The sequence below is a fragment of the Erithacus rubecula genome (assembly GCF_903797595.1).
Source record: "Erithacus rubecula genome assembly, chromosome: 8".
NCBI lineage: Eukaryota > Metazoa > Chordata > Aves > Passeriformes > Muscicapidae > Erithacus > Erithacus rubecula.
In genome coordinates this window covers 19,786,312-19,802,963 of record NC_136659.1, presented here as the reverse complement: position 1 = coordinate 19,802,963, position 16,652 = coordinate 19,786,312, and the positions used below count along the sequence as shown (strand labels likewise).

Here is a 16,652-nt window from a genome sequence, read left to right as displayed (position 1 = left end):
CCATTTTGGTATTTTATGCTTAATCTATAAATAGATACTTTCTGACAGAAGCATGATTTATGTGGTTTTTTTCTGTTTTAATATTAAAATATTTTATATTAATATATCCAAAGCAGTTCATTTTTTAGTTCTACTTTAAGTGAAAAAAATATTCTATTTCATTAAGTATCAAAACTGGAATTTGTTATTTATTAGTAAGTAACTATATGTTGATAACTACTTAAAGACATAATCAGTTCCTAAAAAATATTGCTTGTCTGAGTGCTAGGTAAATATTATATACAGATATTTAAAGAGTAGTTGAAAAACACCATGTAGTGCTACTGTTAAGAAAGGTTTTAATACAGTAATACAGAAGTTTCCAATAATTTATGTCTTGATTTTTTTGTGTGGTGTGCTACCAGGAAAAAAAATTACAGGAGGATAAAAAAAAAATCAAAATACATATCCCAATTACTCTCTGCTAGAGCAACAAAAACATCTATATTTTAGACAGAAACAAAGTATTGCATTGAATTAAGATTTCTACTAATTACAATTTTAATTTAATAAAGTAATATGGAGGCAGCATGTGGTAGATTTAAGTTCATACAATCTGTAAAAGTAATACACAATCAAAAATTAATTATTTGATCTAAAACTTTTAGGTTGCTTGCAATCTGTAATTTCAGCATATTGTTCAGTCTTGAAGGCTAAAATCAAGAATCTTCAATTCTCATTCTACCCTAAGCAAAGCTCACCTACACCTCTTACATGCCTTAAAACTTTTTAGCAGCACAGTCAGCTTTATAAAGAGAAAAAGGCAAAATATTACTATAATTTACATGTCTTATAATCTTTTCAAGGCATCAAAAACCCAGCTTGAAATTGTTATAACTGTTGACAAAAATATATTAACATACACTTGCATTTACAGTTTCAAAATTTTGTAATTAGTATTAAGTTGGCCTATGAAGCAGTAGTAAAGTGCAAAATATTTGGTATAATATCTAGGGATTAGCCTTAAATTCCTTGGAATACAAGGGATTAAGCCTGGCTCTTCCATTGACAGCTATGGTGTTTGATGGAGGACCAACCTGGAGGCAGGATGGAGAAAAAAAGAAAAAAGAAAAAATATTAAAGAAACGTTAAACTAAATTTTCAGATTTTTGTCTCTCCAATATGTTACACAAAGTTACTTCATTTAGTGTTTTTCTCATTGTAATGGAAGACCCCCTATATGATTTCTTAACTAAGCATATATTCTACAGAAGTGGAAACAAAAGATATTGCTTAAAAACATATTTTACCATGACTAAAAAATTTCATGTATAACTATTCAAAAGACAAAATTTTTAGCGCTTCTCCACACCTGGTTGCAAAGTAGTACTTGAAAAACATCACTAAACAAGATATTTTTATTAAATATTGAATAGATCTGATTTCTTACTAAATCTGCTAACACTTCTTTATACCATAGTAATATTTTTTTTTAGCACAGATAGCCAAAGTCTGATTTTCAGTGGACCTGCATAACCCAACAGCTCCAACTGGAGTTAATGGGAGCTGTAGATGCTCCAGAGCCATGAGAACCACATACACAGCACAGAGTTTAGTTAACACAATGAAAACATTCTCAAGATAAAAATTCTTGAAAAGAAACCTCACTTGACCCATTTTAGGTTATTAATTACTGAGGGCCCTATTGAACAGGAAAGACCAGCAACACAAAAGACCACAGATCTCAGCACTGCATACTCACAACATATTAAGTAAAACAGAGGGTGAAAAAAATTAAAGAACTTGGCAAGTGGTGCCAGGATTTTCTTTTTTAAATTACTTTCAGAGCTGTAAGAAGAGATAGTATGGTAAGAGGTAAAAAGAGAAGCAAGCCTTTGACAGATGTCAGTCATTATTGAAATGGATCAGATTATTACTCCTTTTCCTGACTGCAGCTGAATACTGGAAGCTATGAGGTGTATGCATTCTGTTAGTCCTCTCAATTCTCAAAAGCACTTCTGGGTGCAAATAACTTATGGATACAAAATGCTTAATTTCTCTGTCCTCCTACTGCCAGTTCTCCACGTTAAACATAAAATGAGACCATGTTTTTATTAAATTTGCTGTAGGCCAAAAAAATCTCTTTCTGCTGTCAGACATACCTGTACCACAGCATATGCACTCTGAGAGTGAAAAGAACAGCATGTACAATTTTATGCTTGGCAAAACTTCAGTGAGTTCTTCACTGCATTTTGTTTGTGTTCCAGGGGTTTTTTTTAAGCCTGGTTCAGATTTCTGTGCTGCAGACTACTCTTCTTTATGGTTACAGCTTCTTCATTATTATAATTTCTTCTTAAAAAGTACAGCCCTTTCATCACCCCAGTCTCAACATGTAATTTACTGACAAAGTACATCTCCCACCCACAGAAGAGAAAGGGAGAGGAAAACCAATTTCAGTCATTATCTCTCTCCCCTTCCCCATGCCATTTTTGTACCTAGACTGATAAAGACTATATGGGTCAAACTCTACACTAAAAATATTTCTATTAAAAAGAATGAATAAATAAATAAGTATAATATTATTCAGAATGCAATTATGCACTAGAAGAAAAAAAAAGTCATAAAAATATATACAAGTAAAATCCAAACAGCATTTCTGGTAGAAGGATTTTACCTCTAACAGATTCTGAACAACACAGCGTTTTCTTAATCTTATCCTGTTATTAATATGATTATTGACATGTAGTTAGAAGCAATTCTACAGTGTATTATAACAGTTTTACTGACTAGTGATCAAACCCTACTTGAGCATGCTTGCAACTTTTCTAGGAAACTCAGTCTTCCTATTCACTGTAGAAAGGATGGGAGATTTACAAGCTTTAGAGAGGATGTTGCACTACTACACTGAAACAAAAGCCTGTGAAATGCAATGTTCCACTATCTGGCCATTCACTGCGAGATTTTCACCAGAGGGAATCACAGACTTCCACAAAACAAACAAAAATGTCCCTTGTATCCACCTACCACACATCGTTAGTTTCTTTCAAGTAGAAAAAGGAATAAAAACAAAAGACTACTGAATTTCTTCGACCTTCTGCAATGAAAAAATTATTCCTCAAAACAATGCAAAAAACTAATGTGAGTTCAAGAAAACTTTGTGAGACTATGATTGTCTGGTTGCAAACTTAAAACAGTACAGATTTTAGAAACATAGACTGTTTTACCCAACGAGAGGTACACAGGTTAATTTTAGGAGAGAAAGTTTTTAACCAGAGGGGGTAGGGGAAGATGGTCCTTCCAGGACTGTTGACAAAACACTAAGAAACATCTTAGTTATGATGCCTAACAGATTAAGGATCTGATAAAGTCCAATAAATAGGAAAATAGTCTCAGACCTGTGTGCTGTCTGCCTGCAAAAGGTTGCAGCCACTTCAGGTCTAGAACAAAGCTGCTCAGCAGGTTTCTAAAGCCATACCATTTCAAACCTTGTAAACACAAACAAGTAGATTTTATGGATGAGATACTTAACTGATAACCTAGAGACTTCTATTTCATTTCAGGAAGATTTTTTATTACATTTTTACTGTATGAAAATAACAGTTCAAGCTCTGTGGATGCATTCACCAGTTTATTCTGCAAAACTGACCTTCCCCACCTCCCTTCCCACTGTTAAGAGACCTCCCGGCAGCAGTTTGTGCCAAAACTAACTGCTTTAGAATCAGGCATTAGTATGGTAATTTTGAAGGAAGTACCAGGAGTTCTTTGTTTTGGATGCAGTGATGAAAACTCACCCTTTTCAATTTGGCAGCAGCTTCTCCAGAGCGGATTGCAGCCAGCAAGCTCTGGTGGATCTGTTCGGGGTCAGCGCGCGGGAGCGTCATCGCGGTTTGTCTCTTGGTGACAGGGCGTGGGTGCTCAGGGGAAGCACCTGACTGTGCCTGACTCTTCTGCTCACTATGCACATGGCTGCCTTTCTATAAAGGGAGGAAGTAGAAGGAAAAGAAGCCAAAAACTTTTAATCTGAATTAGTTATAAATGGAAATCTGAATCAACCTGGCACAAGGTTGCATAGCAAACTGCTGCCATTCTAGTGTTTGCTTGTTCAAAATTTCTGAGATCAGCCACATTTCCAGCATAGCACATAGTTTCTCTCTCAAGTAATTATGCCAGCAAAACTTCCTATCTCCATTCAAGAGTGCTTGTAGCATGACCACTTGAAGCCAAATGGATCACACCACTCAGAATTAAATTTAAGAAACCAGCACACAGAATTATAAAGAATAAGTAAGTATTACACAGAATGAATGACTATATAATTTACAGTTTTTTTAAAGTAGGGGATGCTAATTATGGCAGGAAATAATTATTTCCAATCATCTGAATGATGTTGCTCTCCTTTTTAACATTCCCTGTAATCCTGCACTTCATTATAATGCTGTGCTACTAGTGGACACCACAGGGTGCTTTCCCTGCACAAATACAGCGCTTTCTGACCAGGGAGTGTTCAGAAACCAGCCTTTACACCAGTTGCACTTGATGGCACTGGATCCAGTCAATTAGAATTAGAAATAAAGTTTACCTTGTCCATTAGACTGTTTTGTGGCCCCACTGTTACGGTCTGTAAGGAAGGACTTTTCACTTCAGGCATGGAGGCAGCTGAGGAGAATCCAGCTGCCAAAGGGGCAGAGGAGAGTTCCACTGGCAATTCCTCCCTGGGTGCCTGGCTAGTGATCGTACGCGTCTTATTGAATGATTGTGACCTTTTGACTGCAGATGAGACAGCAAGAGCAAAAGGGGATGGTCTTGAACTAGAGTATGGCTTTGGAACTGCAAAAGTTCTGAGAGTTCTTAGATTCAACGGTGCTGGAGGGCAGGAGGGAAAGCTTAAAGGCTTATTGCTTTTAACAGGAGAGGTGGAAGATTCAGCGTTTTTTCCATCATCAACTTTTTCTTGATCTGCAGGAGGAGATGGAATACTTGTTGTTTGTAAAGCCGAAGAAGTCAAATCAGGTGATGTGATTTTTTTACCCATCTCTGTACTCTTAACTTCATTTTGAATTGAATTAGGAGAACAAACCGTGCTTCTGGCAGCTGCAGATGTCACATACTGACCTGAAGCTCTTCGTTGCATCTGCAGATAAAAAGAACTAGGCTTTGTTGTAGGACTTAATGGACTTAATGCATTTGACTTGTCCTGAGTCTCAGAAGAAGCATTTGTATTATCCAAGCTCAGCATCAGTGGGACATGCTGCTTGGAAGACTGTCTTTCCATCTGGTTGCCCTCAGTAGTAATCTCAGCTCCAGAGGTCACAGTATGTTCAGAAATGCTGTTCACTCTCTGCAGCAGACCATTTGCTGCTGCAGCTTCATTTTGTGAACCAGCCTGTAAAGGACTCACACTTTTTGACAGATGAGGAATTTCAGTTTGCACTATGAATTCCTTGGGGTCTTCCAAAGTAGATACCTCTTGATCCTTATGATCTGATAGAACTTCCGATTCCCAGCTCTTCATCATTTCTAAGAATTTTGGAGGCACTATCTTATAAGTAGTCATCCCAATTTTTGGTATGTAATCCCTTGTAATTTCATTAGCAGGTTTGGGTTTAGGTTTGGTGTCCTGTCTATAAAAGGGTTGACTTTTTATAGGAGAGTCATCTGGAATTTCAGCAGTTGTTTCTGGTGAAGCAAAATCACTGCCATTTATATAGATGTGACTCTGGTCTTTTATTGGAATTACTTTTTTATGAGTAACTTCTTGTGTCTCAAGATTTTGTTCTATTGAAGTATCTTCACTCTCTTGATGCATTCCATGCATCACTTGAACAAGGGAGCTGTTCTTATCTCTGTCATGTTGAGGGACCAGTTCTCTAAATGTGGATGATTCAACACCCTGAGAAACAATAACTTCCTTCTGCACGGTCCTTCCCAAATTGCTATCCAAAGTCTGAATTCCAACATCCTGAGTTTTTACCGTGTCCAAGCCAGTTTGATTTGTTTTGTCATCTTGCTTTTCTGAAATCAGTTGAGGATAATTCCTATGACTTACAGAGATGTCATTTTTACATGCCTGGCAGTTTGATAGTCTGTCAACTTCAAGATTGTTATTTTCTCTAAAATCTACTGTTTTAATTTCAGCTGTCTGAAGTTCTTTCTCTTCTTCTGTTGCTGGAAGGATTTTTGTATCACTGTGATCTTTAAGTTAAAGACAGATTCCAAAATTAATAAAAATTACAAAAAGATTCTATCTTCCCCATTACATCATGAAGCTCTGCATCCAGTGTACTTAGTAACAATTACTAGCTTCTCACTGATGCTAATATTTTCCTTAACCCTTTTAAAGGTAATTAAAGATATGTTTATATTTGACTAATATTGCAAAATAATTATACTCTAACTTAGGTATTCTTCCTAAATAAACAGGTTACAGATGCCATTCATCAACTAAATAGAAAAAAATTACTCTAGAACAATTTTAAAAGTACAAATGAATTTCAGTTCATTATACAGGCATCAGTGACTCAAGAGCTCAAGGACTATTCAATATTTAGTAAGATGCAGGTTTTATTTAGTTCCACACATTTGTGGCTTCTGTTCTTCACTTTTAATGACAAATCTTGTCAACTACACCTTGGTATGTACAAGGAAAACAACTTAAAAACATATGGACAAGAGCAATTTGCCACACATATTTTTTCCTACCTTTTAGTTGTTTGATAATTCAGTTTTCTATCCCTGGACTAAACATGTGATCATCTCCCAAACACATGAATATTTTAGTCAAATTGTTTAAAACACAATATTGGGAAAATTAAATTCTTCAGGAATAGTCATATGGAGTGGCATTTTGTGGAGAGGGTAAAATCCTCATTTCATGTATGCTATAAAATGGCAGTTAAAATTTATATCCCATATAAACAGGACTTGTGTTGTTATGATTTATTAACAGAGGTGTACTGAGTAGAAAAGACTATAGAAGGCCTAATATATAAATCTAAAAATCAGTGTCACAAAAGAGTAAAATAAATCAGTCAGGTCACTAAATCCACAGGGAAATTTATGACCCATTAGATGCACAGGATGTCGTCATTTTGTTTCAGATCAGTGTGTCACTTTCTTTTATTTGTGCTTAAAAATATTTGCGTTTTCATGCAGAAAACTCACCCTAACTTCATAAGCAAAGAACAACTGATGGCTGCTTCTTCCCCAGTGGGATGTGGGAGCCATGTCACCCCATGTGGCAGGATTACCTTTGTGTCCAGCATTCCCCCTCCACTGTCCCACCCACACCACCCTTATAAGCACAACACAGCTTTGACTACTGCTAAAACAAAAATATATTAAAAACAAACCCAAAAAAAACCCCAACTGCAGCCAATTCTTGCCACCTCATCTCAAAGAAAACACACTAGAGCTAGTGTAAAGAAAATAAACTGATGACAACAATTCAAGAGTTGACTACATAGCCATTTCTTCAAAGGAATAGAAAAGTTCAAGCTTCAAGTATTAACAAGTGGGAACTACTCACCATCAGCTTTATTTTGACCTAAAATTTTAGGCTTCCTGTCTGTTTGAAATCCAGCATCCTCACTGCTTATCTTAGTCTGTAGTCCTCTGCAAAGCAACAACAGTATATTAAATAGGCTGGTACCATTCATTTCAGTAAACACAAGGAATGATGCAAGAGAACTGGCAATAGCCTCCAAACACAGATGGACAAAACAGAACCACTCTGCCAAACACTGGAATACTCAACAGAACCGATTAGAAAAAAAAAAAAAAAAAGAAAAAAGAGGAAATGCTGCCATGATATTTTACCAAAATGACATGCAGCTCCACTTGCTTCTGTGTAAGCAGATGATCAGTCTTGCCTTCTCCTCTCCCCCTCCTCTTGCTTACACGTGCAGCTTCAACAAGCCAATAGCACTTTCCAATAGCAACTCCATTCCAGTGAAGCCACAAAGGTTTTTCACTTACATAAAGTGTTCTGACAATGCCCAATCTAAATTGTGTCCCTTTGTCCCCACCATGCTGCATGAGACACTGACTGTGTATGAACACATGAACTGAGCTGAGCAGTACAGACTCCTCAAAGAAGTCCCTTTCAAGAAATATCTTGAGAACAGCAAAGGAATAGACACAACATGTTACTTGCATACTAAACATGTTGGAAATACATACAATATCTATTTACCTCATTTCATGGGAGACAAGAGAACTGCAAAAATGCTGAATAAAAACCTCATCGTTTTGGGGGTGGGGGACATATTAAGTCCTTGGCTTCAAAAGCTAAATGAAAAAGGCAAAAATACTTAAAATTGAAGTTCTTAAAACTTCAAACTTTCTTCAAGATATTTTTATAATGTGTAGTTAGAAACACTGGCATTATGAAGATTTCAAATTGTTTGCCACATCAAATGCATTAGTTGTCAGAACCAGTGCCTTGAGCTGACACATCTACTTTGAATCATTTAAAATTATACACTTCTCAATAACCATCCATGCTCATGTTGCCTGTGTAGCCCCAAACATACTGTAAGTGTCCCATAAGCCACTGAACAGGAGCATATGCTCTCAAAATTATTGTTGGAAAAAAGTTAAAGCTCAGTCCTGCACTCTGTACTCTTACTTAGCTCGATTACTCTTAACACAGCTGGGTGGCTGAGCTGAAATTATTAGCTACAGGCTAAACTAGATTTTTAATAGGAAATTTTTAAAAAATCAAATCAAACCCCACCAAACCCAAAAGCCCCAAAACACCACCGAGTATCATTCTAAAAATCAGTGGTTTTGAGTGGAATATTTTGCATATATTCCTGGTTTGATTTTAAAGAAACACTTCTCAAAGTAACTAGATCTTATAAATAAGATCAAAATTAAGTTTTCCAGAAATATAATGTCAGAGAAATCCCACTCCTCATTTTGGAATCCCCAAGATAATTCAGCAAGCAATTGCCAAACTAAAGCCAGAGAGCAATCTACCTGATTGTCATCAGGATTATTAAGACATGAAAGGTTGCTACCAGTTCACAGGGGGGAAAGGAAAGAAACATCCCCTGGACAATTAGGCAAACTGGCCCAATAACACAGGCTTAATAAACTGCAAATTCAAGACAATTTATCAGACCCCCAAAGAGGAGAAACACCCAATCAACTGGGACAATATTCACCAGGACAGAGCATCAAACATTTTTGCAAAGCCACATTTGGCCTTGGACTGACAAAAATGTCCCTTCAAATACAAGTTAAACCTCTTTACTACCTTGAAAGTTCTTGGCTACTAGGGCAGTCACACGTTTTGGCTTCGGTACAATAATCGAAATAGTTCTTTCAATTTAATTTGGGAACAGTAGCCAGCTTAGTTGCCCCAGGGAACAGAGAAATAGTGAATTACATTAACACAATGGGACTTCTCTGGACAATCAACATTTATTTCAAGCAGGCACTAACTCATGTTGGAAACCTGCTGAGTCAGGTAGTTTAACAAACATGCTGAAGGGCAAAGGTACAGCATCACCAGAAGGGAAAAAGAGCGGTTAAGGAAACTAATGTGTTTATTCTTTAAAAAAGCTGAATTAACTTGTTTTCCTGAGAGCAAATGGATTGAGACAGGTCAAGACCACATATAAGGAAAAGAAAAAATAAAAATTAAAGCCAAAACAAACATGCAAGCAATAATTATCATACCCAAAAGAACAGAAATGGCTGATGTATCCATTTTCCCCCATCTGCAAGAATGAATTTGTATATTTTTATTTAACTTATCAATCCAAATTTCTTTTTGCAGCATGCTGCTCTAGTAAATACACGGGGCATTTTAGAGCTGGGTTCAGCTTTTCTGGGCTCCAGCTGCTTGAGTAGTAAGGAAAGGGAAGATTAAACAGAATAGACTGCAGAACACTTCATTGTCATTTTTGTTGAAAAGCTTCATGAATTACTGTGCACAGAAGAGTGCTACAATGAAAGCTAAGCATATTAAAGCTCATTCCTCTCTCACAATTCTCTATTCTGTGCTTCACAATGAAACAGCACTCAGCATTTTATTTGCCTCCCCCATTGTCCCCCCAATGCTCCTTTCTTTGTCACAAAACGTACTTACTTGCCATCTGTGCTCATATTTTCTTGTTTTTCTTCCTTGAAGCTCTGCGAGTTGTCTATGGGAACACTGCCAGGAACAGGAGCTGATGAGGCAGGATCGTTTTTGTCATTTTCCAGTGGTACCTCAGCAGAGCTGAAGGCTGCAGTAACCTCTCCTATCCCAGGAGAGGTACTGCTATTTCCACTGTCGTCTCCCTGTTGCACACTTATCTCTTCCCTTTCATCAATTTCTTCCAGATTGTATTCTGAGTTCCTTACATCTACATTCACAAAAGAAAGGACAAGAAAGTAAAAATACCCCCAAAACCAAGAAAACCCAAACCAACCCACAGCTCTCAATGCAAGCTGTAGATTAAAATGGACTGTTCAAGGCAGCCTACCCAGTTTGAAGAAGGAAAACTGAATTGTTTTCATAATTCAGGTAAAAAAAAAAAAAAAAAATTAAGAGATCCATTCAGACTTCACAGAATTCTGTTTCTTTTCAATTCTCTCTTGACACAAGAATATTCTGATCATCATGCTACTGTCTATCTGGTTCTGTATCTGTACCTACTGTAAAATATTTTCCATATTTAACCCAGGTATTAAGATAGATAAAAATATATTTAACAATCTCATAATCCCAAATTTCATGGACAGTTGTTTTTACTCATACTTCTTCCATTAGCTCTCCCATGACTTTTAAAATACAGAGCTCCTCTATATCAAAGTAGGAATGTTCAAGAACTAAAGAGTAACCCAATATCAATTTTGTCCATGGTTTGAACAAGTTCCATCACCACTATCAAAAGTTTCCCATAACCATCCTAAGTGTACTAAAGTGTCTTGTGCAGTGCTCAAAGTTACAGTAGGAAAAGAAAGTTCATAGAAAAGTGCTAATCCATAAAAATCCTGACATTTGCAGCCAGAGCACAGTTAAACTAAAAGGTTAAGTTGCTGGATTAGGACACAAATAAATCAGTGTACTTGAAGTTGAGCTACTAGATACACCTACACCTGACCAGGGTACTCCTATCACCTATGGATGCAGTGACACCTGTTTGGAACAAGCCTTGCACTTGGACAACTAGGTTTCAGTCTAAGTAATATCAGTAAATTTCCAAACATAAACTAAAGTCAACAAAGAAAACAAAAAGGAATACTGGAAAGTCACACATCCCAGAGTACAAAAAACACTTAGACTGACTTTTTTTAGCAGCTCTAGTCTATAATACTTCCAGTACCTCTAGAGAAGTACAGTGTTATAGAAAAATAATAAGAAGATGTATGTATTGGAGAAAGGCTCAGCACAGAACAGAAACTTCAATGTTTAGAATAGGGTAAATAGTTAAGAGTCCAGTAATGCCAAATACACTCATTCAGAATTACAGAGAAACTACAAAACCTAAACTTTTTACTATTTATTTCTTGGTTTTACATTGCAATATTGCAATAGCATTTTGCAGTTGCACATTAATCAATGTGATCAACACATGCCATTGTGCTGACTGCAGAGTGGATTTAGACCCCCAAGGAAAGAAAGGCAGGACTGCAGAGTGGTGCAGGTGAGCTCCTTCCACGTGGTTTCAGCACAGGTAGAGACAAATGCGCTACATTACAGGTATTACAGACTCCTGCAGGTTTACTAGTCGTAAGTCTTCCTTTCATCATCCACCAACTCCTTTTACACCTAGGGAAAACTCATACCCAGCAGCTTCATACTTTGGGGGATCATTTTAGTGATGGCAGTATAATTTCATGTGTGACTAGTTAAATATATATGTCAAAATGAACAAACAAAGCATAACAGAATGTGAGCAAACACTAAATCAGCTAAGATTATCTCACAGCCCATAAGTGGCTCTCTAGAACATTGCCTCTGGTGAGGCTATTATGCCATGGGCCTGAGCCATTACCACCTACAGGAACAAAGACAGATTTTCAGTCTAAATACTCTATGGAAACCTGAATTATACAACAAAGAATAGCCAGGACTTCTGACAAGAGAAATGGAAGCATTCTGGAGCTGCTATGGCTTTGTGCCCAGGCACTGCTGTCATTTCTCTGCTGCTTTTTCTCTGGAGAGGAGTGTAACAAAGACCAAGTTGTATCTCCTAGGATGGAAACAGCATGGGTTGATAGGAGACATTCCTGACATTCCTGCTATGTAAAAGTCTGTTCATTGCTGTGCTAGAAACACTTCAAGTGTTGGAGTGGACTAACCTGACCTACAAATGGATAATACCAAGCAAAAAGAGTCCTCACACTTCTTCAAAAATGTTCTACCTCATTTGTCAGCATAACATCAGCCTTGTCTGCTAGTGAATGGGACTCATTTCAGACCTGGGCTGTCACTGCTGCAGCAGAATAAAACCTGAATACATTTGAACACAAACAACATTTAACAACCATCTTTCACTTACATCATGCAGGTAACTCCCTAGAGGAGCAGTTCAGACTCTGATTTGTTTCCAAACCCTCAGTCTACAGCTCTTACTAGGAAGAACTTACAGCAATACTGGCTATATACTGTTGCCTTATTGCTTATACACCCTATCCATAGCTCCATATGCAATATAAATTGCATTTCTACCTGCATATAGTTTATTCTCTTAGAACATTAGTCACTGGGTTTAAAGCAGCCCTAAACCAATAGAGTTAGTGTGTCCCTGTGAAGGTAGATATATAGATAAGTACACACACATATACACACACACACACCCCTGATGACTGACACAGCAACTGCAAGTCTCCTTTGAGCAGCAAGAACCCCCTTTGCCCAGCAGAGAACAGGCTGGTGCTACTCTGTGAGCTCTCATGCTCCTAAGCACCAGAGCTGGAAAGCCTGACCACATCATGCAAATCTCCTCCTGGCTCTACAGCCCCTAACAAGGTGCTTAAGAAACACTGTAATCAATAGGATTATATCCAGTGATTTGTCTGGTGGAAAATTTTCTGAAAATCTCTAATTTCAAAATTTCTTTTGAATACTGTTTTACCATCTTCCCTAGAAAAATAAAGCCTGAACATAACTAAACTTTGTCAATGTTTATTCTAGTTAATGTGTTACTTCAAACTACTTTTGTCAAGGGACATACTTTTTAAACCATGGGAAAGCTGTCATTTCACAACAGAAATGTTGCCTATTCCATACTATACAGCTCCACTTCATGCAATTGTGTCTAAGTACTGCATAGATAGCAGACATCAAATTGAACATGTGCAGAGGTTCAATTTAGGGCAAAAAGTAACACTAGATTTGCATCTCCGTTTTTTTTTTTTGCTTATTTGCTGAAATAGCACTGCACAACAGAACCCCTCTGGAATGCCAGCAACAGCCAAACAAAACCTCACAATGCTTCCCAGATGCCTGACAATCAAAGCAGCATTAATCCAAATGGAAGGAACCCCTGGGTTTTTGTAAATTTAAAATTATGTCCAACTCAGCAATTTAAGTGATACTGAGCTATTTTATCAATTTAAAACAATTCCCAAACATGGACAATTTCCAGACTAGGAATAGGACAGATGTGCTGCATCTGATTTTCCTGCAGGTTAATACTGGTTCTCAGAGCATGAGGGGCTTTGCTAAAAGGACCCTTTATGCACAGGCCTCAAGACAGTTTCAGAGATGCCACCAGAGAGCAGCAGTATCCCACGAGAAGGAAAAGAGGCAATGAAGCTCTGCTATGTGACTTGTATGTACATTTTAAAAAACTGCAGCACATTAAGATTTCAGCAAAGGACACTGCATGAAGACAGGAAAACTAGAGACAAGTTTGTCACTAACTGCAGAGGGAAATCTAAGGGCTCAATATAGACTGCCCTAAGACCAGTAAAGATGATTACCTTTTTTCTATTTCTTCCCATTACAGCCTAAATTAAAACATTTAATTATAGAACTCAAATGTCTCAACCAGAAGTTTCTAAATCTATGGAAAAACAAACAAGTCATTTCTTTGAAGGTCAGGGTTGTTTACCTACACAGCACTTGGACATTACAGTGATGGGAAAGGCAAAAATTCTAGAACAGATCAACAATCTTAAGATAGAAACAAGTACAAGAAAACAAAACACTTGATTTAAAAATCACAGGATGATAAACTTGTTCCTCTTAGACCCATTGCATGCAGATAGTTTTAAACACACAAAATTCAGTACTAATAAATCACTCATTCAGAACTGATTATTCTCTTTCATCTGCTACAACAGCTAGGACAAAGAAAAGTTACAACTTTGTTAGATCTTTAACCCCACAGTATAGGTTCCTACTCCCATTTATTACATTAATAATTGTTTCTACTTAATGTTTTTTCCAATAATTTACATAAACTGCCCCAAGCACAAATTCACTGTTTTTTTTTTTATTTTTCCCCCTTCACCACAGACCTAGCATCCCAGCAGATGACTTTTTCAGCTCTTGTGGTACATTTTTGTTTTACCACTCCAAACAATTTGACAGGCATCCAGAATAAAACAGCTGGAAAACTACTTAAAAATTCCTGTCAACTAGCATAGTAACTGAGTACTTAGCCTCCTATAATGACAGCAGCACTCCACATGCTTAGCATTTATATACCTCTTATTAAATGCATTGAAGAGTTTTTTTTTTTTCAGACTGCACTGGCACTGATTATTCTAAAAGCTCTTGCAAATTTTAGAAGACTTCTAGATGCTGTATCTTATAACTGAACTCTAGAGTCTGGTGCTTACAAACAACAGTATTTCACAGTACAAACTGCATAAATTTAAAAAAGCATTATGTTCAGCAGCTAAATAATTGTATTTTAAACAGCTGTACTTCCAAATACCACATTTTCCTGTAACACCCTACAAATAATTTAATTTATAAACAACTATTTATGCATTCTGTTTAGATTTACAACTTATGTTTTCAAAGGCTGTTTAGATGCCAACCAAAAGCCAGGCACAGATTTGCTCCTGCCCCTATGTTATGCAGGTCAAGGGCAGCACAAGGCAGGATTCTAAAAACAACACTTTAGCTTTTGAAAAGCTTGTTATAAGGTACAAAAAAAAAAAAAAAAAAAATCACAGAAGTTCTGGATAGTTCTTTGTAACTTGTGAGGAAGGAGAGAAAACAGGGATAATATTCCATTTATTAAATGTAAAGCATAGATACTAATACAAAATACATTGTATTTTTTTCTGTAGACAACAAGGGTAAAATATCCTTATTTTAGAAGGAAAACTTAATTGAACTGAAGCATTAAAATTAGTTCTATACTTATGACACATGCATAGTACAGTAACTTACTATTATGAATTATTATAACTTGCTATGAAGTAAATTTTATCAGTAAATTTTATAGTACTTTTGTCAAAAGTACCAACCTGTTTCAGGCTTCATTTCAGTGGCTCTTCCTTCTGCTTTAGTGGAGGCTGATTCTGTTGACTCTGTTACTGAAAAAAGTAAAGCAACAACCTTTACCACCTCTCAGTTATAGCACCAACAAAAGTTCTATATAAAATGTTAGACTGTGGTCATACAGACTAGTGATTTCTTCAAGAAACTCCTCTGAAGCAACTAGTGCTCATTGTCACATTTTCCAGATATTTTAACCTCAACTCCTAGGTACTTTTAAACCAGATCAAATAGAAGAATTACAAGAAAACAAGTGGACTTTCTCTAAGATTCTTCTAGTTAGTCCATTTGCTATTACACTCTGATTGAGAGAGGTTTATCTTTTCTCCCCACCCCAAGCAGTCCACCTGGGTAGCATAAACACAACTCTGTACTTGAACTAACTATAACTAATTTGGTATTGTCTGGGCTTCTTTCTGATCTGCATGCTCTAAATACCTCTCTTTCTCACATCTATGGGAAAATAACAAGAGTGGTGAGGAGGACTGTAAACACATTCAAGAGACTTGCAGTAGGGGTGCAAAACCCCACATATATGTATGGTATTAATTGCTGTTTAGTCTTGTGTGTTTGACAAGTGGAACACCTGTGTTCAGGAAACACAGGTGTGTGATAGACTTACAAGGCACCTTATGGGACATGCCACAGATTCCTGCCCTGCTGTGGGAAAGATCAAAGCCCTGAGGTAAGTACAGCTGTGTGAATCCCTGACACAGAGGGAAGGGAGCAGGTTTGGCCATTGTCTGGCAGGACTGAGCTCTGCAGTGCCAGTGTTCCCCCTTGGGTGCCTCTGCCAGGTGCTGCTTCGAGGCTGCCCCACTGGTGAGGTAAAATGATAAATGCATTCTTTGCATCTGCAGTTCTGCGGCTGCCCACTTGAGGTTCTTATCTCATAAGGTGGCATTACTTTAATGTTCAGCCAGCTATACTTTCTGTTGCCTGCCAATTAAGCAGCATAAAAAGCTTACCAGGCTCATTACTGCTGTCACTTTGATCTTCTGGTGCTCTGGAGGGCGGCGAGGGCGCCTTGCGCTTGGTCCTGCGCAGAGAGCTCAGGGAAGAGGTGTCACTGAGGGGCAGGGAGCCCTTCCTCACCAGCCCCACAGGGGCCTGCCAAGGACACAGGGCGTTACAGCAGCCAGGGAAAAACAACAAACACCTCCACTAATTATTCTCCAGGAGTATTTGTAATATACATTTGGGAAAGAGAGAAGGT

General features: G+C 37.4%; 1 protein-coding gene across 2 annotated transcripts in view; it reads right to left on the bottom strand.

Moving 5' to 3' along the window:
- Positions 1-486: 486 nt before the first annotated feature.
- Positions 487-16,652, bottom strand: part of COBLL1 (cordon-bleu WH2 repeat protein like 1) — a 75,033-nt gene continuing 58,867 nt past the window's right edge. For both annotated transcript variants that reach the window (XM_079310991.1, XM_079310992.1), the window contains exons 8-14: positions 16,405-16,546; positions 15,406-15,474; positions 10,076-10,334; positions 7,505-7,590; positions 4,559-6,171; positions 3,771-3,953; positions 487-1,076 (exon numbers count right to left, since the gene is read on the bottom strand). In XM_079310991.1, the coding sequence (XP_079167117.1) occupies positions 990-1,076; positions 3,771-3,953; positions 4,559-6,171; positions 7,505-7,590; positions 10,076-10,334; positions 15,406-15,474; positions 16,405-16,546 (2,439 nt within the window). In that variant the 3' untranslated portion in view covers positions 487-989. The remainder of the gene's footprint in view (positions 1,077-3,770; positions 3,954-4,558; positions 6,172-7,504; positions 7,591-10,075; positions 10,335-15,405; positions 15,475-16,404; positions 16,547-16,652) is intronic.